The 22,521-nt window shown below is 40.9% G+C and overlaps 2 protein-coding genes across 2 annotated transcripts in view; one reads left to right on the top strand and one right to left on the bottom strand.

Moving 5' to 3' along the window:
- zgc:162297 (uncharacterized protein LOC555865 homolog) overlaps positions 1–11,445 on the bottom strand; it is a 33,399-nt gene extending 21,954 nt beyond the window's left edge. The window contains exons 1-2 of the mRNA XM_028809668.2: positions 10,851–11,445; positions 10,678–10,760 (exon numbers count right to left, since the gene is read on the bottom strand). Of these exons, the coding sequence (XP_028665501.1) occupies positions 10,678–10,760; positions 10,851–10,923 (156 nt within the window). The 5' untranslated portion in view covers positions 10,924–11,445. The remainder of the gene's footprint in view (positions 1–10,677; positions 10,761–10,850) is intronic.
- A 294-nt stretch (positions 11,446–11,739) lies between these two features.
- On the top strand, positions 11,740–19,926 carry ccne1 (cyclin E1). The gene is made up of 12 exons (XM_028809432.2): positions 11,740–11,917; positions 12,452–12,502; positions 12,651–12,741; positions 12,829–12,891; positions 14,260–14,426; positions 14,532–14,667; positions 14,941–15,087; positions 17,796–17,891; positions 17,974–18,117; positions 18,395–18,506; positions 18,649–18,806; positions 19,275–19,926. The coding sequence occupies exons 2-12, from the start codon at positions 12,489–12,491 to the stop codon at positions 19,389–19,391; spliced, it is 1,245 nt and encodes a 414-aa protein (XP_028665265.2). The 5' UTR covers positions 11,740–11,917; positions 12,452–12,488; the 3' UTR covers positions 19,392–19,926.
- The last annotated feature ends 2,595 nt before the right edge of the window (positions 19,927–22,521 follow it).

A 22,521-nucleotide genomic window follows, 5' to 3' on the forward strand; every position in this document is an offset into this window, starting at 1 on the left:
TTTGTTTATATTGTTTGTCCATTGTGTTTTCTTAAAATAAAGCAGACAACTTTTGATACACCTTTGGATCACCATACATTATTCCAGGAGTGGAGAGACACTGGAGGTGTTCTCCTATTATGAGGGCTTTCTATTCTAATACTAAAATCCATGTCTACTTCTTCCCTAACCCTTTAAAAAAATTTAAAAAGTCACTTTTTATTCTAAAGCTTTCCTTTTTATCCTTTCCAATGTTACTAATTACTTATAGTTCTACCATCAAGACACTGTTTCACTCATCTTATATCAATTCATATTTTTAAAAAAATTACTATTTTTTTATGGTAATGCTTAACGCTGCTATTTTCTCACAGCGCTGGGAGACTGGGTTAAAATCATGGCTTAGTCACATACTGAATAAAGTTTGCACCCTCTTACTATGTCAGCATACATATTTTACCAAGTACTACACCCATACCTTCCCAAATCCAGAACGCATGAGTGTTAGATCGATTTGCACATGAAGTGGCACCCCTGCCAATCTTGTATTCTTCTTCTTATTATTATCATTATGCTTTGTGCTCAATTCTGACCTGCTGGGCTCCAGCTCCATGTGACTCTACAATCAAATTATGAAAGCTAGTACTCATTATGAAAGGTGCTATATCGCATATGCAGTAGGTCGACCAATTCACAGCTAACTAGGCATTATCAAGATATTCAGTACCTGAATAAATTTGCATTTTATTAATATGGCTGATAAAACCTCTAGCTGAACAAATATCTTGCAAGTATTTCTATTTTGACAGTGTGGCAGTGGTAGTTGCTTACTTTTCTGTATTAAACTGAGCAGGTGTGGGGGAACTGACGCACAGTAGTTTACATTGCTTCCTCATAGGTCTTTGTGTGTGTGTGTGTGTGTGTGCATGGATTTATGGATTTTTTTGGATAATCCAATTTCCTCCTTAGGACATACCTATCACAATGATTTCCAGCTCTAAATAGTTGATGTCTGGTTCTGTGCTAATGAGTGCCCCAAGGTAGGGTTAGCATTCCATTCAACATTGGTTCCTGCTTTAACTCTGGTATGCCTGGGATAGGCTCCACAACCTAAAAACAGCTTGTGAAAAGAATAAACGTAGGTTTGAAAATGTACTGTAGGTGGTCCATGTACGATTTTCAAATCTGCTTATTCACAAATGCTATCAGGCACATATTCTTGGACAATTCAATTGCCGACTGGATTGCAGTTACCTGGGCTTGGTCTCAGAATCCCACTTACCAAAACAACTATTGTGCCCCCATATTTTGGATTTACCCTAAGGGTTTACAAGGTTTTGGTCATCTGATGAGAATTCAGTAATTTATGGTTAATGGCATGCATAACATGCAGCACCTTTCTAAAATGAGAAAAAAAATGTATTACTCAAGAGGATCAACCTTTCATTGCTACCTATGCAACTTGAGTCTGTGTTTGGGCTCTGTCGCTCACTCAGTTGAACCTCACTTCACCCCACACACTACTCCTCTACTTTGCTCTGTCTATTGGTTTCCAGTAACAGATAGATTTTTAGATAAGAATTCTTGCCTTTACATACAGTACATACAGTATTCTTACACAGTACTGTCTCCTCACTATCTTTAGTCCTGACCTCTTCATGCTTCCTTAGTAATAGTGTTTCATCTTGGTGAGCTACAAATACATGCTATTTCTGTGTTCTTGGGCACAAGCTGTAGAACAAGCTTCCCATCTGAAATGCTCCTAGCCCACAAATGTTTAGGCTCCTCTTGAAGATGTGCCGTTTCCAAAGCATATACAACTGCTTAGTCTTCCTGTCTGTTCATCAAATACGCACAGTCATATGAAAAAGTTTGGGCACTCCTCTCAGCCTGCATAATAATTTACTCTACTTTCAACAAAAAAGATAACAGTGGTATGTCTTTCATTTCCTAGGAACATCTGAGTACTGGGGTGTTTTCCAAACAAAGATTTTTAGTGAAGCAGTATTTAGTTGTATGAAATTCAATCAAATGTGAAAAACTGGCTGTGCAAAAATTTGGGTACCCTTGTAATTTTGCTGATTTGAATGCATGTAACTGCTCAATACTGATTACTTGCAACACCAAATTGGTTGGATTAGCTCGTTAAGCCTTGAACTTCATAGACAGGTATGTCCAATCATGAGAAAAGGTATTTAAGGTGGTCAATTGCAAGTTGTGCTTCCCTTTGACTCTCCTCTGAAGAGTAACAGCATGGGATCCTCAAAGCAACTCTCAAAAGATCTGAAAATAAAGATTGTTCAGTATCATGGTTTAGGGGAAGGCTGAAAAAAGCTTATCTCAGAGGTTTAAACTGTCAGTTTGAAGTGTAAGGAATGGAATCAGGAAATGGAAGGCCACAGGCACAGTTGCTGATAAACCCAGGTCTGGCAGGCCAAGAAAAATACAGGAGCGGCATATGTGCAGGATTGTGAGAATGGTTACAGCCAACCCACAGATCACTTCCAAAGACCTGCAAGAACATCTTGCTGCAGATGTTGTATCTGTACATCGTTCTACAATTCAGTGCAATTTGCACAAAGAACATCTGTATGGCAGGGTGATGAGAAAGAAGCCCTTTCTGCACTCACGCCACAAACAGAGTCGCTTGTTGTATGCAAATGCTCATTTAGACAAGCCAGATTCATCTTGGAACAAAGTGCTTTGGACTGATGAGACAAAAATTGAGTTATTTGGCCATAAAAAAAAGTGCTTTGCATGGTGGAAGAAGAACACCGCATTCCAAGAAAAACACCTGCTACCTACTGTCAAATTTGGTGGAGGTTCCATCATGCTGTGGGGCTGTGTGCTAGTTCAGGGACTGGGGCCCTTGTTAAAGTCGAGGGTCGGATGAATTCAACCCAATATCAACAAATTCTTCAGGATAATGTTCAAGCATCAGTCATAAAGTTGAAGTTACACAGGGGTTGGATATTCCAACAAGACTCAACTAAGTATTGATGTAATATCTCTGTTGGGGTGCCCAAATTTATGCACCTGTATAATTTTGTTATGATGCATATTGCATATTTTCTGTTAATTCAATAAACTTAATGTCACTGCTGAAATACTACTCTTTCCATAAGGCATGTCATATATTAAAAGGAAGTTGCTACTTTCAAAGCTCAGCCAATGATAAACAAAAATCCAAAGAATTAAGAGGGGTTCCCAAACTTTTTCATATGACTGTAACTGTGCTTCTGCTCAACAGCCAGTGTCCACTTAGCCTTGGGACTGACTACAGTGCTAAACTTCTTATAAACTGTGCAGAAAATCTTTTTATGTATTGCCTGTGAAGTTTATACTTTCTTGGTAATCAATATATATATATTGATTTGTGGGTTGCCAGAGCAAAGATATCTGCTAAATAAAAAATAATAAGTATGGCCCATTTATTCATCACCACACCTGAGGCAGCTCACAACTTTCTGTGGCTGCAAATCTAACAGACTATAGGCTCTCCCTTCTGAAGATTTACTTGGTTCTGCTTAATATCCACATGTGATCACAGGGATTCTTTATTTGCAAGCATGATCTCATCTTTCACTCATATGTTGAAGAAACCCATTTCTTTCCTGTATACACATCTGCCATAGCAAAGCTGAATGCCTACCTCAATAATATCAATAAGTGGATATCTTTTAAAATCCTACCAATGACTATAAACAAAAAGAAACAAGCTCTTGTGGGATTACCAGCTCAGCTCAACTCAAGAAGCTTGATTACTTCTCTCTCCTGCAAAGGAATTTTGTCATGTAGTGCCACCAGCACTAACATCATAATCTACTGCACTCTGAGCTTTAAATATCACATCACAGTTGCAGTCAAAAGTACTTTACAACTACTAAAGACCACTACCAGATTCCTACCTCAGCTCTTTTCCTCTGATCAATAACTACTTTGCTGGACCTAACAGTCTTACTCCTTCAGTTCTCTTCTCAATAGTATTTTAACATAAAGCAGATCACAAAATGTCCAAAATGTTACTGCTAGAGACCTCACTAGGTCCAAAAGTAATGAACATGTATCTCCATGACTAGTTTGAACTAGTTGCATTTCTGTTTTATATGAAATTGCCTTCGAAATGAAGCTACTGACAAGGAAAGCTGTTGATTCTATCTCACCAGATGACCTGCCTTCATTGTTTAGCTTTGATCAATATGTAAAGACATTTTTGATGTCAGTCTTTTCACTATTGGAAACCTTGGAGTAAAACCCTTAAGTGTATAGTCATTTCAAATTTTTGGCATCGACTGTCTGGAATTCTCTCCATTCGTTTATCCATGAGACGGCATACTATTAATGTTGCAATCTTATGACCCACTTTTTTCCTCTTGCATTTTAGATTGGCAATATCTACATTTATTCTATCCCTAGAGCCACATGTAACTACTATGCACTATTCATGAGCATGTGCTATTTATATCTGTTTAGGCACATTTATTTTTACATAATGTTCTCATATCCATTTAATTGAAATCAGGGTAACAAGTATCAAAAGACCATTCTAGTAGCATCAAACACAAAGAAGGTACTAATCTCAGTAAGACACCATTTCATCATAAGACCACCCATGCGGGGTCAATTTAGAATTGCCATTTAATCTAAGTTCTGTATCTTTGAGATGTGGAAGAAATATTTAAGTTCCTGGAGAGAAGGCCACACAGAAACCAGAAGAATGGACAAACTCAGTGTAGTTGGGCACAGGATTCAAACTTGGGATGCTGGATCCATAAGGCAACTGCAATACATGTAATGTACATTTTAAGATAAATCACACAATGTTTTGCACAGATTGCCAAGTAGTTTGTGTTATGAATGAGGGAATTCCATCTCTATATGAAAAATGAATTGCCACTTAAGACTGTTGAGGAAAGCACACCAAGAAATAAGTTGGTAGGGTCTGGAAAGATGAATCTCCTCATTACCAGCTAAATTTAGATGTTGATTTAAATGTCTATCACTGTACTTTCGTATCTTATTGATTTAGATTGTATTCTTTTGTACCCTGCAATGCCATATTCTGTGAATAGTGCTATATAGAAGTGACGGATGCAGTAATATGTTGAGATTATTACAGTGTTCCATTAGGAGACACTGTAGAAATGGGTTAAGTCTGCTATCTTGCTACACTGCAGTCTTGTTCTAATTTGTAGTTGGGCAGCCATATATTTGTCTAATTTTCTTCTGAGTTTGTGTAGGTTTTCTGAATATTACATTAAGTTCATTCTTCAAAATGGTCATGTTATGAGTGTTTTGCATCATAATACTTGTACTCAGGCTTTATTTGTAGCTGGGTGCCTATTTGTGTTAACATATTCTCCCCGTGCTTCCATGGCCTGTCACTTACAGTCCAAAAACATACCATTAAGTATCCTATTCCTGTTTCAAATAAGCAAAATGCCTCTTCACCTAAGGACTATAGAACAGTGGCAGTTACTCCTTGCTAATTAAAACCTTTGAGAGGCTGGTCTTGAACTATATGAGTCTTCTTGTGTAAGACTACCTGGACCAAACTCAGTTTACTTATCGGAAGATGCAATTGTCCATCTGTTCCACAACGCTTACTGTCACCTGGTTAAAGTCAGCAGCACTGTGACGATTAGGTTTCTCCAATGCCTTCAATACAGATGGTCCCATCCCTGTAACAGGGTAAGCTCAGTGATATGCAGGTTAACAAGCATATGGGGTCCTGGATAATCTGTCAGTCAGACCACAGTTAGTGAGACTGAATGCCTATGTCTCGGACATAGATGTGAGCAACACTGGAGCGCCACAAGGAACAGTTCTGTCTCTTCTCTTCACTTTGTACACCCTGGACCATAAATATAACACCAGATCATGTCAGATTTCTGCTGATTCTGTACTTCTGCATAAGGGAAATGAGACAGAGTATAAGAGTCAGGTGGAAAACTTTGTTTCTTGCTGCAGAAAGAATTACCTGCAGCTTAACATCTGCACAACCAACGAACTGGCAATTGATTTTTGCTGCATCAAAGAGCCTCTGTGTTAGGTCACTATATAGTAAGTGGATGTAGAGGTGGTGCATTGTTACAAATACTTGGGGGTCCACATCACTGACAGAATGGATGGGGCTCATAATATAGCAGAATTATATAAGAAAGGGAAGATTGTTTTTTTTTTAGACAATGCTTCTTTAACATATGTGGTGACATCCTTCACATATTCTACAACTATGTGATGGCCAGTGTGATTTTCTATATTGTGGTGTGTTGGGCTGGTAATATCATTTCAAGAGAGGCCCACCAAAAGGCAAGCTCAGTTATGGGATACACTCTGGGACCCCTGGAGGTCATAGCAAAGCAGAGCATGAAACACTAACACTTAAGACTTTCAGCTAATTAATTGTTCAGCAGAATCCATCCATCCATCCATCCATCCATCCATCCTCTTCCGCTTATCCGAGGTCGGGTCGCGGGGGCAGCAGCTTGAGCAGAGATGCCCAGACTTCCCTCTCCCCGGCCACTTCTTCTAGCTCTTCCGGGAGAATCCCAAGGCGTTCCCAGGCCAGTCGAGAGACATAGTCCCTCCAGCGTGTCCTGGGTCTTCCCCGGGGCCTCATCCCGGTTAGATGTGCCCGGAACACCTCACCAGGGAGGCGTCCAGGAGGCATCCTGATCAGATGCCTGAGCCACCTCATCTGACTCCTCTCGATGCGGAGGAGCAGCGGCTCTACTCTGAGCCCCTCCCGGATGACTGAGCTTCTCACCCTATTTTTAAGGGAGAGCCCAGACACCCTGCGGAGGAAACTCATTTCAGCTGCTTGTATTCGTGATCTCGTTCTTTCGGTCACTACCCATAGCTCATGACCATAGGTGAGGGTAGGAACATAGATCGACCGGTAAATTGAGAGCTTTGCCTTATGGCTCAGCTCCTTTTTCACCACGACAGACCGATGCAGAGCCCGCATCACTGCGGACGCCGCACCGATCCGCCTGTCGATCTCACGCTCCATTCTTCCCTCACTCATGAACAAGACCCCAAGGTACTTGAACTCCTCCACTTGAGGCAGGATCTCGCTCCCAACCCTGAGAGGGCACTCCACCCTTTTCCGGCTGAGGACCATGGTCTCGGATTTGGAGGTGCTGATTCCCATCCCAGCCGCTTCACACTCAGCTGCGAACCGATCCAGAGAGAGCTGAAGATCACGGCCCGATGAAGCAAACAGGACAACATCATCTGCAAAAAGCAATGACCCAATCCTGAATCCACCAAACCGGACCCCCTCAACACCCTGGCTGCGCCTAGAAATTCTGTCCATAAAAGTTATGAACAGAATCGGTGACAATGGGCAGCCCTGGCGGAGTCCAACTCTCACTGGAAACGGGTTCGACTTACTGCCGGCAATGAGGACCAAGCTCTGACACTGGTTGTACAGGGACCGAACCGCCCTTATCAGGGGGTCCGGTACTCCATACTCCCGGAGCACCCCCCACAGGATTCCCCGAGGGACACGGTCGAATGCCTTTTCCAAGTCCACAAAACACATGTAGACTGGTTGGGCGAACTCCCATGCACCCTCCAGGACCCTGCTAAGGGTGTAGAGCTGGTACACTGTTCCGCGACCAGGACGAAAACCACACTGTTCCTCCTGAATCCGAGACTCGACTATCCAACGGACCCTCCTCTCCAGAACCCCCGAATAGACTTTTCCAGGGAGGCTGAGGAGTGTGATCCCTCTGTAGTTGGAACACACCCTCCGGTCCCCCTTCTTAAAGAGGGGGACCACCACCCCGGTCTACCAATCCAGAGGCACTGTCCCTGATGTCCATGCGATGTTGTAGAGACGTGTCAACCAAGACAGCCCTACAACATCCAGAGCCTTTAGGAACTCCGGGCGTATCTCATCCACCCCCAGGGCCCTGCCAACAAGGAGTTTTTTGACCACCTCGGTGACCTCAGTCCCAGAGATGGGGGAGCCCACCTCCGAGTCCCCAGGCTCTGCTTCCTCATTGGAAGGCATGTTATTGGGATTGAGGAGGTCTTCAAAGTACTCCCCCCACCGACCCACAACGTCCCGAGTCGAGGTCAGCAGCGCACCATCCCCACCATATGCAGTGTTGACACTGCACTGCTTCCCCCTCCTGAGACGCCGGACGGTGGACCAGAATCTCCTCGAAGCTGTCCGAAAGTCGTTCTCCATGGCCTCCCCAAACTCCTCCCATGCCCGAGTTTTTGCCTCAGCAACCACCAAAGCTGCATTCCGCTTGGCCTGCCGGTACCTATTAGCTGCCTCCAGAGTCCCACAGGACAAAAGGGACCAGTAGGACTCCTTCTTCAGCTTGACGGCATCCCTCACCGCCGGTGTCCACCAACGGGTTCGGGGATTGCCGCCACGACAGGCACCGACCACCTTACGGCCACAGCCCCGGTCAGCCGCCTCAACAATAGAGGCACGGAACATGGCCCATTCGGACTCAATGTCCCCCACCTCCCTCGGGATGTGGTCAAAGTTCTGCCGGAGGTGGGAATTGAAGCTACTTCTGACAGGGGGCTCTGCCAGACGTTCCCAGCAGACCCTCACAACACGTTTGGGCCTACCAGGCCTGACCGGCATCCTCCCCCACCATCGAAGCCAACTCACCACCAGGTGGTGATCAGTTGATAGCTCCGCCCCTCTCTTCATCCGAGTGTCTAAGACATGTGGCCGCAAGTCCGACGACACGACCACAAAGTCGATCATCAAACTGAGGCCTAGGGTGTCCTGGTGCCAAGTGCACATATGAACACCCCTATGCTTGAACATGGTGTTCGTTATGGACAATCCGTGACGAGCACAGAAGTCCAATAACAAAACACAGCTCGTGTTCAGATCGGGGGGGCCATTCCTCCCAATCACACCCTTTCAGGTCTCACTGTCATTGCCCACATGAGCATTGAAGTCTCCCAGCAGTACGAGGGAGTCCCCAGATGGTATGCCCTCTAGCACACCCTCCAGGGACTCCAAAAAGGGTGGGTACTCCAAACTGCTGTTCGGTGCATACGCACAAACAACAGTTAGGACCTGTCCCCCCACCCGAAGGTGGAGGGAGGCTACCCTCTCGTCTACTGGGGTAAACCCCAATGTACAGGCTCCAAGTCGGGGGGCAATAAGTATACCCACACCCGCTCGGCGCCTCTCACCGGGGGCAACTCCAGAGTGGTAGAGAGTCCAGCCCCTCTCAAGGAGATTGGTTCCAGAGTCCAAGCTGTGCGTCGAGGTGAGCCCGACTATATCTAGCCGGAACCTCTCGACCTCACGCACAAGCTCAGGCTCCTTCCCCTTCAAAGAGGTGACATTCCACGTCCCAAGAGCCAGCTTCTGTAGCCGAGGATCGGACCGCCAAGGTCCCCGCCTTCGGCCACCACCCAACTCACACTGCACCCGACCTCCTTGGCCCCTCCCATAGGTGGTGAGCCCATGGGAATGTTCAGCAGAAGTGTGTTAAAAAACGCTACTGGGGCTCTTTAATACCAATGGCAATACTCCTGCATAAGTCCTCACTGGGATTATGACTGCCTATTCAGACGTTTTCTTTCTTTTTAGTCATGCTGGTGTATACACATTTACTGAGCTACTGTAAAAGGTTAGATTTCCCCCAAGAACAAATAAAGTTCAATCTGTCTCAAAACTGGCCAAGTGTGGATGTGCATTTTAAAATTAGCTTTAGCTACTGCAATTTATCTTAATTCCTAATTTCTTTCACAAAGCTGGAAACATCAGACACAATCGACTTGATGTAATTTTGGACAAATTAGTTGAATAAGACTGAGAAACACAAAGAGTAACGACAGAACCAGAAAATAGTGACAGACTGCTGTCACTGTCCTGCTCCACTGACAGACTGAGAAGATCGTTCCTCCCCCAAACTATGTGACTCTTCAATTCCACCCGGGGGGGTAAACATTAACATTATACAAAGTTATTGTCTGTTTTTACCTGCATTGTTATCAATCTTTAATTTAATATTGTTTTTTGTATCAGTATGCTGCTGCTGGAGTATGTGAATTTCCCCTTGGGATTAATAAAGTATCTATCTATCTATCTAGTATATTAGAAGGACAACACGGGTATGACAGTTTGGTGACCAAATAAGAGAGACTACACTGAGATGGTATGGGCATGTGCAGAAGAGGGATGAGGGGTACATCGGGAAAAAAAAATTGATGATTGAACTGCCAGGCAAGAGGAAAAGACAAAGGTCAAAAGGGAGGTTGATGGATGCGGAGAGGACATGAAGGCAGTTGGTGTGGCAGAAATTGATGAAAAAAACCGGAATAGATGGCTACGAATGACTTACTGTGGGACCCCAAAATGGGAACGGCCTAAAGAAGATAAAGTTGAATAAGAATGATAAGCTAGTAGAAATGAACAGCTGTTCTCACCAAAAAATGTTCTAATGTTCTAAATGTATGAATAATCTCTGTGTTGCATGGGCATCCTATCCAGGGAGTGTTTCTGTCCATATATGCCTGCACCTACCAAGATAGGTCCTTCTTCCTCTGAGAAACGGACCTGCCTAAGCAAGTGGGAAAACGGTTGGATTTATTTTACATTGCCTTAATATAAAATGTGTTGCTCCATTTCCCACTTTACACCAAATTAAAATATATAATCTACATTCAATAGCAGATGAGTTTTATCACGAATAAACTTACAACTCCAGCATTACTGTATATTTTTGCTTCTCGACAAGCCTCTTCTATGATTTCGGAAGCCGAAAGTTTATTCAGAGGAGTACCTGGCAAAAACAGACCAGAATAAAAAGTCAGTTAAGATTGCTCAACGAGTCGTCTTTATAAAGTGTCACAGTCATGAACTCGAAATTCACCTGGTAAAGCCTTCACATGTATCATACCAATAACCACAGGTTTAATCCGACCGAAAAGTTTCAAAAATGTCATTTTGTTTTGGTTTTTTTTATTTTCTTTTTGCTTTGGATCTAAAGGGAAATCACGTGACAGGTCAAAGTTTAACAAAGCGTGAACTGTGCTGGTCAACCCCCACAAATGAAATGTAACGTTACTGATATCACTTTCTAAACCTTAAAGAGCACAGCTGTACAGACTAATGTAAAATTTCGCAAACGTCCTTTGAGTATATAACTGACAATGTCATTGTCAAGCTGGGGTTTTGAGCCAGGGTCACGCTGCCTCTTTGTAACCTCTGCGCGGAATCTGCATATTACGCGGCATATCGCGGCCAGCTTCCCCGCCTTGAAAAAAAAAGACACCGGCAATATTCTGTTTCTCAGGGAATGACAACTCAAGAAGTATCTATTTCCTAACAATATGACGCGATCCTGATTCGAAAAGTGACACTATCGTACAATTCCACACTTTTTTTTTCTTCTATGCTATGTTTTACACAACTCTGTCGCCTATGTTTACATGTTATCTCTCAGAGCCATGCTTTTACAGAGGAGAACTTGCAGTTCCGCATCCTCAACCACGCCTCTTCAGCATTCACCACGCCCCACTAAAAAATTAAACTGACACAGCGCTAATAAAACGTCATTTTTTGAAAAGATGAAAACGTATTTTAAAAGAGGGGCTACGTGATGAAACCGGACCGCAAAATGAGAGCAACTAGAGCATACATATCAGGGGTAACTTTGTGTTTAAAGGCGAGTTAGCGCGCCAGGTTTTTAAATGACCCGCTTCAGATCTCCACCTCACTGGAAAGTTTATAAAGCGAAGGCGCAAAACGCAACGCGCCAGCTCACTAGCCGCTGCCTGAGGAGGAAGACGGGTCGCTGCTGGTAGCACGAGACATAGTATTATATCAGGGTTAACGTGCTGCCAGCTTCACCCAGCACGTTTTAAAAGAAACCAAGAAACGAACAATATAAATAAGCATATTTGGATTCATTCATTTTGAAGCAATCAGGCGACCGAGGTATGTATACCGGCAATGAGCCTCTTTCATCATTAACGCCCTATTAATCTATACAATCCTATAAAGTCTTATTGGATGCTAAGTTTTTAGAGCGTGGGGGTGCTGAGAAGAGGGGTCACTCGTCGTAGACGCTCGAACATCGTCGCGAGCTGGGTATAGGGCGCGCTAATAGTATGCGGGGCCGCATCAGATCCGCCAAACTTCGGCCATTTTCTTGCCTTGGTGGAGAGGAGAGGGTGACCCGCCAAGTTCCTGGCGCTTTTTTATGTTTTCCATATGTCGTAAACCATCCGATCTCTCGGAGGTGAAAATACGATTTCTGTACATTTGAATGGTACGAATTTGCAATCGGATAGTTTTTATTTCGTTTCTGTTTTGGAAATCAAACGTGGTGCCCCCTCTTCCGTTCCCCGCGCTAAAGACGCGCCGGCGTCTGGCTCTTAAGAAGTCTATTGTGGGTAAAAGGGGGGTTAAGTGGGGGGTTGGGGTCGCGCGTTTTTATATTAATATTATCCCCTTCGACATCCCTTTCAGGCCTTTGTCCCTCGTGGAAAGTTGTACCAAGCATAGAATGCCAAGAAAGTGGTAAGTTCAGTTATCTGTTGAAACTTTTGTTAGGTTTAAGCATTACCTGCATGGTGTGTGTTATATATTTACTTTTTTTTCCCAAACTGTATAGTTCGATCCTTACGAATTATATCGATGCACGTTTTCCTATTCTGTGTTTTTTTAGTATTATCACAGAAAATAAGACGACGGCAGAATGTGAAACCAGCAAAGAGAGTGCATCACGGTCAAGGAAAAGAAAAGCTGATGTTGCTATTGTAAGTCTTTTTTAGAAATTACTTTGTGTGGTGACATCTTAATTTATATATTGATAAGTAACTCTTGAATTTTGAAATTCCTGACAGTATTTGCAAGATCCTGATGAAGAAGTGGCAGAGATGACAAAGAAAAAACAGTATGAAATTCTGGTAAGCAACAATGTGGTCAGTGCATTTTATGTAATACCAATAAGTGTCCCTCAAATCCATTTAATGGTAGACACCAGAAATTTAGCATACCATAAATAAGGCACCTCCCAGGTTCTGCCCAAGTATGAAATTTTTTGAGACTATGGGGAGAAATATTTACCCATTCATAACTTACTTCTAATGTGATGGTATTGGGGACATGTGGTTTGCCTTTCATTCATTTGTTCTCCATCCATTTTCAATATCTCTTAATCCAGTCATGAAATTAGGCAGAACCTAGACCTTATACCAGCAGCACTGAATGTTAGCCAACCCCCTGTACATGCTGATCCTGGCTAGTTTAGGTTTCTAGCTAACTTTAGAGGCATGGTTTTTTGGTGGAGAATGTGTAAGCACCATGTGCGCACTAAACATATCAGGATTCAGACTCTATCTCTCAAAGCTGTTAGTTGACAGTACTAGCCACTGCACAACTGTATTGACCTTTTATGCTTTCCAGTTAGTTAGTTTATTTTTTTACAGGGGTATGGCAATAGCAAATGCAAAACCGTCACTAAACTGGATGGGGTGCCAGTCTATTATAGGGCACGCCTGCACATACTCCTTTTCATTCATAAGATCAGTTTAGAATCACTAGCCACCCCAACCTGCAGATCTGTAGGACTTCCAAATCTCATTTACTTTTGAAGGATTTTTCAGGTTTGAGTGATGGGAATATTTGTCTAGGGCTGGCAGAATTGATATTCTTACCAAGAGAAAAATTGTACTACTCTTGTGTATTACATTATTGTGTAAGCGTTACTTGTGTCATTTTATTATACACTGCTCAAAATTTGTACTCCTTCTAGTAAAACTATTTTCACTTTGGCAAGGCTTAGTTATAGAGGGATGGATAGAAAATAATCCTCTGTAGTTTAGAGATTTAATGGTCATTGGATCTGTCCCCCATAACCACAAACCATATCACTGTGTCTAGCCCAGAATTAGACCAAAGTGGGACAGTATGCACACATTTATAATCACTTGAAGGCATTTGATTTTAGTTACGTCCAGGTTAAGTTCATTGCCATGAAGCTAAAGAGTGACTCATAGGATTTTATGCTGTATTCGCACAGGCTCTGAAAAGACACATTTTCAAAAATGCTTTAGCATTCAGTATGTTTGTGTTCTTTTTTGGCCATAGTGAATAGGTTCACATCCCATGGCTCATTGTCATGCAATGAGGTAATTCACTTTGGTTATGTTCATTCTGTAAGAGTGGAGTTATCACTATGTAGAGGGTGACTTAAGAGATTTGGTGTGGTGCTCATCTTGAAATGTGTACATAATTATGCCTGGAGTAAGTAAGCACATCATTTTCTCTTGCAGAACTGTTGGAATTCTTCACTTGGTTGTACAAGTCCTTGTAGGTTGATTCCCACGCCAGACAAAGAGTTGCATGAACCTGTTTCCGTGAATAAAGAACATTTTGTGCAATATACATTTAAAAATATTTTTGTCACTCCAACAAGGTCTTCTCCACTCCCAGTTTTAGGGTAGGTGTATAATGTCAATTGCTAACATTGTATTTACAATTATTCTCTAATGCTTGGTGTACCTTTTAAATTTAACTACAATAATGTTCATTTTGTCCTTTTCAGCTGGGCTGACAAAGATGATGTATGGAATAACCTAATGAAAAAGGAGAAGACTTATTTACGAGACAGGCATTTCCTTGAAAGACACCCACTTCTTCAACCAAAAATGAGGGCTATTCTGCTGGACTGGTTAATGGAAGTGAGTGTCCAACTCCTTTTAAATTCAAGCAGAAGCATCCTGCATTAACTCCTTAAAGAAAGAAATAAGTTATTTGTGTGACACGCAAACATTTCAAGCCTGTAAACTGTATCACTCGCACACTTTGAAATGTGTGGTATAAGATGATTTATACAATAGACGTTGCACTCCATTATCTTAAAACTGAGGCTTTTTAAGTTTACTAAAATGGCAAGATAATGTTGTAACTAGTTTGATATTTAAGAGTAACAATTAATTTTAATTAAATTGTAGGTTTGTGAGGTCTACCGGCTACACAGAGAAACATTCTACTTGGCGCAAGACTACTTTGACCGGTTTATGGCAACACAGAAGAATGTGGTTAAGACACGATTACAACTTATTGGAATCACGGCTTTGTTTGTTGCTTCTAAGTTAGAGGTAATAATAAATGGTCCATTACATACAGATTCATCAGTTGTTGGGTTGTGTGTGTGTTTTTATATAATTATATATAATGATTCGAACTCAAACTGTGTCATCAGCAAAATATCACAAAGGTACTAGGTAGGGTAGTTTGCTTCATTGAACATTTTTCATGAATGTATTTTATAATTGAGGTGGGGGCTCTGGTGAAATGTGATCCACCATGATTGGATCCTAGTTATGTTGCTAATTGTAGTGTTTGCGGGTTCATCACAGCTCTTTTGGTTTTACCTGATGGTTCTGGTCTTATGTCACAGTCCAGGCAAATGTTTGTGGGTTGTTTTGAATTTTAACTTGCTGTATTATGGAATAGCGTGCCCTTAATGGCTGTGCCTGTTATTGACCTTATAGGTTTACAGTAAAATTCTTGCATTTGCTAATCACCATGTAGCAAAAATATAACCGAGCAAAACTTCTGAAAGGGGATGTGTATATCCGGTTTGTTTTTAATAATCTTGAGATTTGCAAGTCTCTTGGATATGCGAGTTATGTAAAGTTACAAAGCAAATTTATTCAGTAAAAAGCGTGGGAGGGAATGTCGGTACATCATAATTTGGGGAAAGATTGCTTTCAGAAATCCTGAAGCTATACGTTTGGAATACTGACAGGAAATTCTTTTCATTGTCGGAGTGTAAGCCTTCGAGGCTTTTACAGTTATAAATTCAAAGTATCAATATAAACATTCTATCCTGTATTTCCAGTTAGCTTTGATACAAAATTGCCATATACGGTGGATTCAGAAAGTATTCAGACCACTTTTTTGCATTTTGCTATGTTGTAGCATTGTGCTAAAATCAATTAAAATTCATTTTTCACCACATCAAGCAATGCTGTAATACTAAATGGCAAATCAAAAATGGGATTTTACACATTTGTTTTTGCAGATTTAATTAAAAAATTGGGTCCGGTGCATCCCATTCTATTGATCATAAGTGATGTTTTTACACCTTGTTTGGAGTCCATCTGTGGCCACTTCAATTGATTTGATATGATTAAGAAAAGCACACTTGTCAATAGGTCACACAGTCAACTGTGAGATCTTTCAGAGTAAAACTCAAGCCTGTAGTGCTTAGAGACAGGATTGTGTTGAGGCACAGATATGGGGCAGGCTGCAAAATTCCCCCAGTGTTGAAGGTTCCGAAGGAAAATCATTGCCTTAATAATTCTTAAATGGAAGAAGTTTGAAACAACCATGAAACTTCTTCAACCTGGCAACACCTCCAAAGCTCTAAGCAGTAATGGGAGAAGGAACATGGTAAGAGATGTGGCCAAGAATCTGATGGTCAATATGGCTGAGCTTCACAGAACCTTTTGTGGAGATGGGGAAACATCCAGAAGTGCAACCATTACTTCAGCCCTCCACTGGCCTGGGCCTTGGCAGTGGCCAGAGAAACCTCTCCTCTGCAAAAAGACATGTGGAAGCTCACTTGGTGTTTGCTAAGGGGCACCTAAAGAACACTTGAACTGTGAGGGGGGGGATAAAAGATTCTTTGGTCTGATGAAACCAAGATTAGTGTAATGTCTGGAGGATACCACGGACCCACTCGTCTGTTCAATGCCATTCTAGTGGTGAAGCAGTGATGGTAGCATTATACTGTGGGGTATTTTAGTGGCAGGGACTAGGTGACTGGACAGGGTTGAGAGAAAACTGAATAGAACAAAGTACAGAGACATCCGTATTACCCTGCTCCAGAGTGCTTTAGGTTGAAGGTTCATCTTCCAATAAGACAATTATCCTAAGCACACAGCAAAGACAAAACAGGTGTGGCTTATGCACAACTCTGGAAATGCCCTTGAGTTGCCCAGCCAGAGTCCAGACATGAATTCAATTGAACATCTTTGGGGGTACCTGAAAATAGCTGTCTACCAACAGTCTCCATCCAATCTCACAGAGCTTGAGAGGGTCTACAGCGAAGAATTGTAGAAAATCTTCAGATCTAGGTGTGTCAAGCTTGTCTTATCGTACCCAAGTAGATTCCAGGCTCTAATTAATTACATCCAAAGGTGCTGCACCAAAGTATTGAGTAAAGGTTCTGAATACCTGTGTCAATATGAGTGTTTTTTTTTTAAATCTGTAAAAATTTCAAAAATCTAGCTTTTGCCTTTGTCATTTTGCGGTGTGGAGTGTTGCTTGATGTGAAGGGAAAAAACGTAAATGACTTTAGTACATAGCATAATGTGAAAAAACTGAAAGGGCATGAAAACTTTCTGAATCCCCTGGGCATATCCGCAAATAGTGGCACAGGAAGTAGTCCTGCTGGCTTACAGTTTAGAAAGCCTAGGTGTACTACCAGTGTGGAGTTTGTATGATCTCGCCATGTCCATTTGGAGTTTTTCACTAGATAAACCAGTTTTCTTTACACATCTCAAAGGTGCATGTTAGGTTAATTGGTGACTCAAAATTTGCTCCATATGAGAGTGTGAGACAGAGATTGTGATTTAAATGTAGTTTTGTCTCACATGGAGTTAGTTCATTCCTTGCACCTGATGCTGCCTGAATTGGTAGTGGCCTCCCACAACTCTGAACTGAGCAAGTGGTTTAGAAAAAATGTAGGAAATCTGAAGCAATGTTGCATTTTATTGCTCATTTTAAGTAATGCATCCAGTGTGTTTTAAATGTCTGTTAATCAGTGTATGATTAATTTTAATGCTTATTTTAATAGGAAATCTATCCTCCAAAACTAAACCAATTTGCATATGTTACTGATGGTGCTTGTACAGAAGATGAAATTCTTGAGATGGAACTTATCATGATGAAAGTAAGCACTTCCTCATTTCCCACCCCAATTCTTTGTTCTTTGTACCCGATTTGTACCTAATGTTCTGCATTATTGTTTTTAGGAGCTTAAATGGAGTTTAAATCCATTGACTGTAATGTCTTGGTTAAATATTTACATGCAAGTGGCATATTTAAAGGATGAAACTCCAAGTGATGAAGTGTTAATTCCTCAGTTCCCCCAAACAACATTTGTACAGATATCCAAAGTAAGTGAAGCTTCTCTCTTTCAAAAATATATAAATCCCCAGGATGAACTTCTCCTCAGCTACACATGGCTACAGGCCACAGTTAGATGCTCTTAATTTTTAATGTAGCAATTTTTTAAAAACTTGATTTCTAGAAGTTGCACTAGTTTCATTTGTAATCTGGTCAAAGCGAGTGGGTCTATATAGAATGGAGTGGCATAAGCATGATTTTGTCAACAAATTGAAAAGGATGTGAAGACATTTGTTGGTGTTAATACTTTGGAATTTTTTTCCACAGCTCATTGATCTCTGCATACTGGATGTTGGATGTCTGGATTTTTCTTATGGTGTTCTTGCAGCCTCAGCCTTGTTTCATTTTTCCTCTCTGGAACTTGTACAGAAGGTTTCGGGTATGTTGATTTCACTAAAGTAATGGCATGTTGGGATAAAGGAAAATCTTTTAAGGCTGACCTGTTTCAGCCCTTATTTTGGGGGTGAGTTCTTGTAAGTCAAGTCAAATTAAATCGGAGGTTTCTTCATTTTATTTCTAAGGTCTTAGTTGGAAAGAAGTTGAAGATTCAGTAAAGTGGATGGTTCCTTTTGCAATGTCGGTTAAGGAAATGGGCAACACTAAGCTGAAATGTTTTAAAGGGATTCCTATGGAAGACTCTCATAACATACAGACACATTCAACACTCCTAGGTTGGCTGGTAAGTGATACTTAATTTTTTTGTATATACATTTATTTTCTTTTTTTTAATGCCTATAATGGACCTCTTTGGTAATAGTGTCATTTAGCCATGTACTTGGTCTGAATTCTCTAGTGGTTAGTGATCCAGGGTTTACGGAAAAATTCCAGTTTTAGAAGCAAACGATAATTTACCTGCTCAGCTCTTTTCTAGTACTGAGAAAGTACAACATTTAGTGCTATCTTCATGTCCACATCCCATTCTGTATTTTCATAATCTCTTGTAATGCATCCTTTGTGCCACAAATCCGTCATGTGGAGTTGGAATTTATAGTAACCACTGGACTTGAGGTAGGAAACAGCCCTTGATGAAACTCTGTTTCACTGAAGGACTCAATCTTAGCACTGACAGTTGTGGTTAAATGCCGTAGTTGTGTTGAAATTGTTCTTAGAATAGCACATGGCCTAATCATGTATTTTTGTGTTTTAGGATAAGGTTTATGAATATCGGGAATCTCATTTGGATGACAACAGAATTTCACCAGTTCCATCTGGTGTCCTTACACCTCCTCAGAGCAGCGAAAAGTCAGAACTGCTCAAATCCTGAAGTAACATGGATGGAGGTGTGGTTTTAGAACAAAACATTCATTTTTCTGTTTTCCTAAGTGCCGATGAGGATTAAAATCCTACAGACTACATAAGCTTTACAAAAGGAATAATGAAAATGCAACAGGACATCATAAGGTGAATTAATGGAGACATTTTATCTTGGATGTTCAGTCAATTTATAATCCTGTGCAACCAAGTACAACACCGACCACATATTTAGAGAATGAACTGTCCACCTCTGAATGCTGCTAAAGTGGCGGTACCTGATGTAATAAATTTGAGTGCTGGGCTTAAGTAACTGAAAATGTAAGGGTTTTACTTTCATCTTCCCCTTTTTTTTTCTTTGGGAGCTTTCATGCATTTGTATTAAATGTGCATGCAGAAGACACCTGAAAAATGACAGAAATTTAAATCGTGTTCACTTTGTTCAGAGTGCCCGTTTACCAAATTGTACCTTTTTAAATCATGCTGCTATCTTGCTGTATTGTATTTTTAAATAAAGATACTGTCTAAAAGACAGTTTGTTTTATATTTTATACATGTCTTTTTGGTTTGTATTGCTTGTAATTTATTTATTTCATTTTTTTTATAAAGCATTGTGAATTTTTATTTTGTTATGGAATGACAAATTTATCTTGTAGCTTATTTAGGAGAGTAATCACTAATGGATATTTTATATTACCAAACAGACTCTAGTTTTTCTTTCCAGAATTGCCTGACTGTCTAGTTTCTATCGATCTTCATTTGCTATCCTTAAATGGATTCACGGTAAGGGGTTTGTTTGTTTTTTCTTTTTTTCCCCATTCTGAGAATTTTTTCCTTAACTATAAGCTGGTACTGTAAAGATAAACTTTGCATTTCAAAATTGCACTCCACACTAACTAGAGTATACTTTCTGCCTTCATAAAATAAAACTTGTGTGCATAGTTTTTTAACCTGTGCAGTTCTGCTCAGTTCTCCATATATGTAAATTGTAATGTTTGCCATCCATTTACAGAACCTGCCTTTTTTTCTCTGTCACCCCTGAGCGCACAGAATCCCATGCTCTGATCATGGCCTTACACAGATGATGCTTTGTTCACCGGGTGTCCTTCCTAAAAAAAATACAAGTTTGTAGGTTAGTCAGCACGTGTGTGTGTGTGTGTGATGGACATGTGCTTGGGTGAGTGACAAGCCACAGACTAACATGTCTAGCAATGTTCTTGTCTGGTATTTGATTCTGGCAAGGTAGGCTTTGCCTGTGGCGGTTAAGTAGGTTCCAGATTGGACACAAAGTATAGCTGCAATATAAAATGTATAATGGAAGTGGGCATAATGCATCTTTGGAAAGTAAAGTGATTTTAAGAAAATGTTTTCTGTTTTGAGCACCTTAGGCATCAAGGAGTCGGCCTGTGCTGATGTGTGTTTGAGTATAGGGTTACAAAATAACTGTATTCCAATATTGTCCTAAACCGCTTACATCTTTTAAGTTTTGACACAAAGCCGAATATGCAAACATTTGCCTCATTGGGGAATTGTTATGCTCTGTACATATCTTTACCCGTGTTGCTTTTTGTGATGCGACGTTTACATAAACTAAACCTGCTTAATCCGATTCTGCCACCCCTGCAGAGGGTACCAACTTGTCCAAGCAGCAGCGTGTGGCTAATTTTGAATTTCAAATTAACCTAGCACTCATCTTTGAGGTGTGGGAGGGGAAAAAAAAATACAGAGAATGGGTGAACGTGTTGTCTTATCTCCAGTGTCCCATTAATTCAAACCTAGGAACTGTAAGGCAGAAGCACATTGTATTGTGAAACAATGGTAGCTTAGAATTTTATAAAATTATAATTGAATAAGTGCAACTAACATGAAAAAAAAAAAAAAATCTCTCCAAAGGTTTGTGTGTGTTTTTTTTTTTTTTTTTTTTTGAGGGCCACTAGATGTCCCCAATGTGTGCTGCACAGACTTGAAAATTTTATAGGCACACATTCATTAAGCAGACGTGAGAGACACATTGGTGATTTATGTTTTGCTGGCTGCAAGATCAGTTCTGTCATGTTGTCAATAATATTCTTCACGTTGCATGATTTCACCTGCAGCCATTAGCTGCCCAGTTTAGTTGTTGGATGCTATAGATGGTGCATAATTACCCCTTACTGAGAGGTGTTTCCACAATAATAGTTCTTTCATAAAATAAATCTGACGACTGCAGATGCAAGCTTACTTTCAAAGGTATTTTTTTGGTTATTTTTTCTCAAGCATTTAGTTCTTCAAAATCTTTACTTTGATGCTGATGTGGACCTTCTGATGTCTTGATAGCCTGGAAAGGAAGAACATTGGGATTGTAACTGTCAAAGCAAATTACAGTTCAAATAAAATTATCTTTGAAAATGTGATTCTCAAGTGTATGAAGAGCTGGGCCTATAGTGTATGCAGTCGTTCTTATTTTCATGAGACCCACATAGCAGCACACGCCAGTATCACATTAGGCAGGCTGCATATTTCCCATTGCAAATCACTTTAGCAGATCAGTTTACGCCAAAAACAGAATGACAGAATCTTGTTGCATCAGCATGGGTTCTCTGATTAGGAGCCACTGTTAAAGTAAAACAACCCTTATTATTTACTGTGGGGCTTAGTAGGTGGCCATTGAAGCACTGTGCCTCAAATAGTTTGCACATAGGCTTGAAGGCAGGTTAGGTGTGAAACTTACCTGTACTATAAAATACGGGCAGCCCTTGAATGCCATTTATGTGGCACCATGCACTGTCATTCACCCTTCGACAGGTTCCAGCCTTATGCTCGAACTCTTTTCAACAACCCTAAACAGATATGCAATTTTGAAAGATTCAAGCTCTTTGTTTGTAGCACTCATTTATTATAATCCCTCTAGAAGGTATGTGCATTATATGTGTAGAATAACATGCATTTGTGTAGTGTCTTTCTGTGATGCCCTTTTTAATTACATTTTTATCTGATATCCTTCCTTATACCCATAATTAAGCAATGGAGTATGGGAGTAATGACAGTTGTATTAATTTTGCTATTTTATATATTAGTAAGTAGGTCAAAGAGCTTTTTGTTTTTTTGGCCTGTTTCTGGGCGAGCAGGTTAGCATGATGTTTTACCTTGATGCCACACCCTGG

This window comes from Erpetoichthys calabaricus, chromosome 9, assembly GCF_900747795.2.
Source record: "Erpetoichthys calabaricus chromosome 9, fErpCal1.3, whole genome shotgun sequence".
NCBI lineage: Eukaryota > Metazoa > Chordata > Cladistia > Polypteriformes > Polypteridae > Erpetoichthys > Erpetoichthys calabaricus.

Excerpts from the sequence above, each read along its gene's own strand:
- ccne1 (XM_028809432.2), top strand. Across the intron at positions 14,668-14,940 it reads TGCTGGACTGGTTAATGGAA|GTTTGTGAGGTCTACCGGCT; the intron begins GTGAGTGTCCAA and ends ATTAAATTGTAG. Across the intron at positions 18,807-19,274 it reads CAACACTCCTAGGTTGGCTG|GATAAGGTTTATGAATATCG; the intron begins GTAAGTGATACT and ends TTTGTGTTTTAG.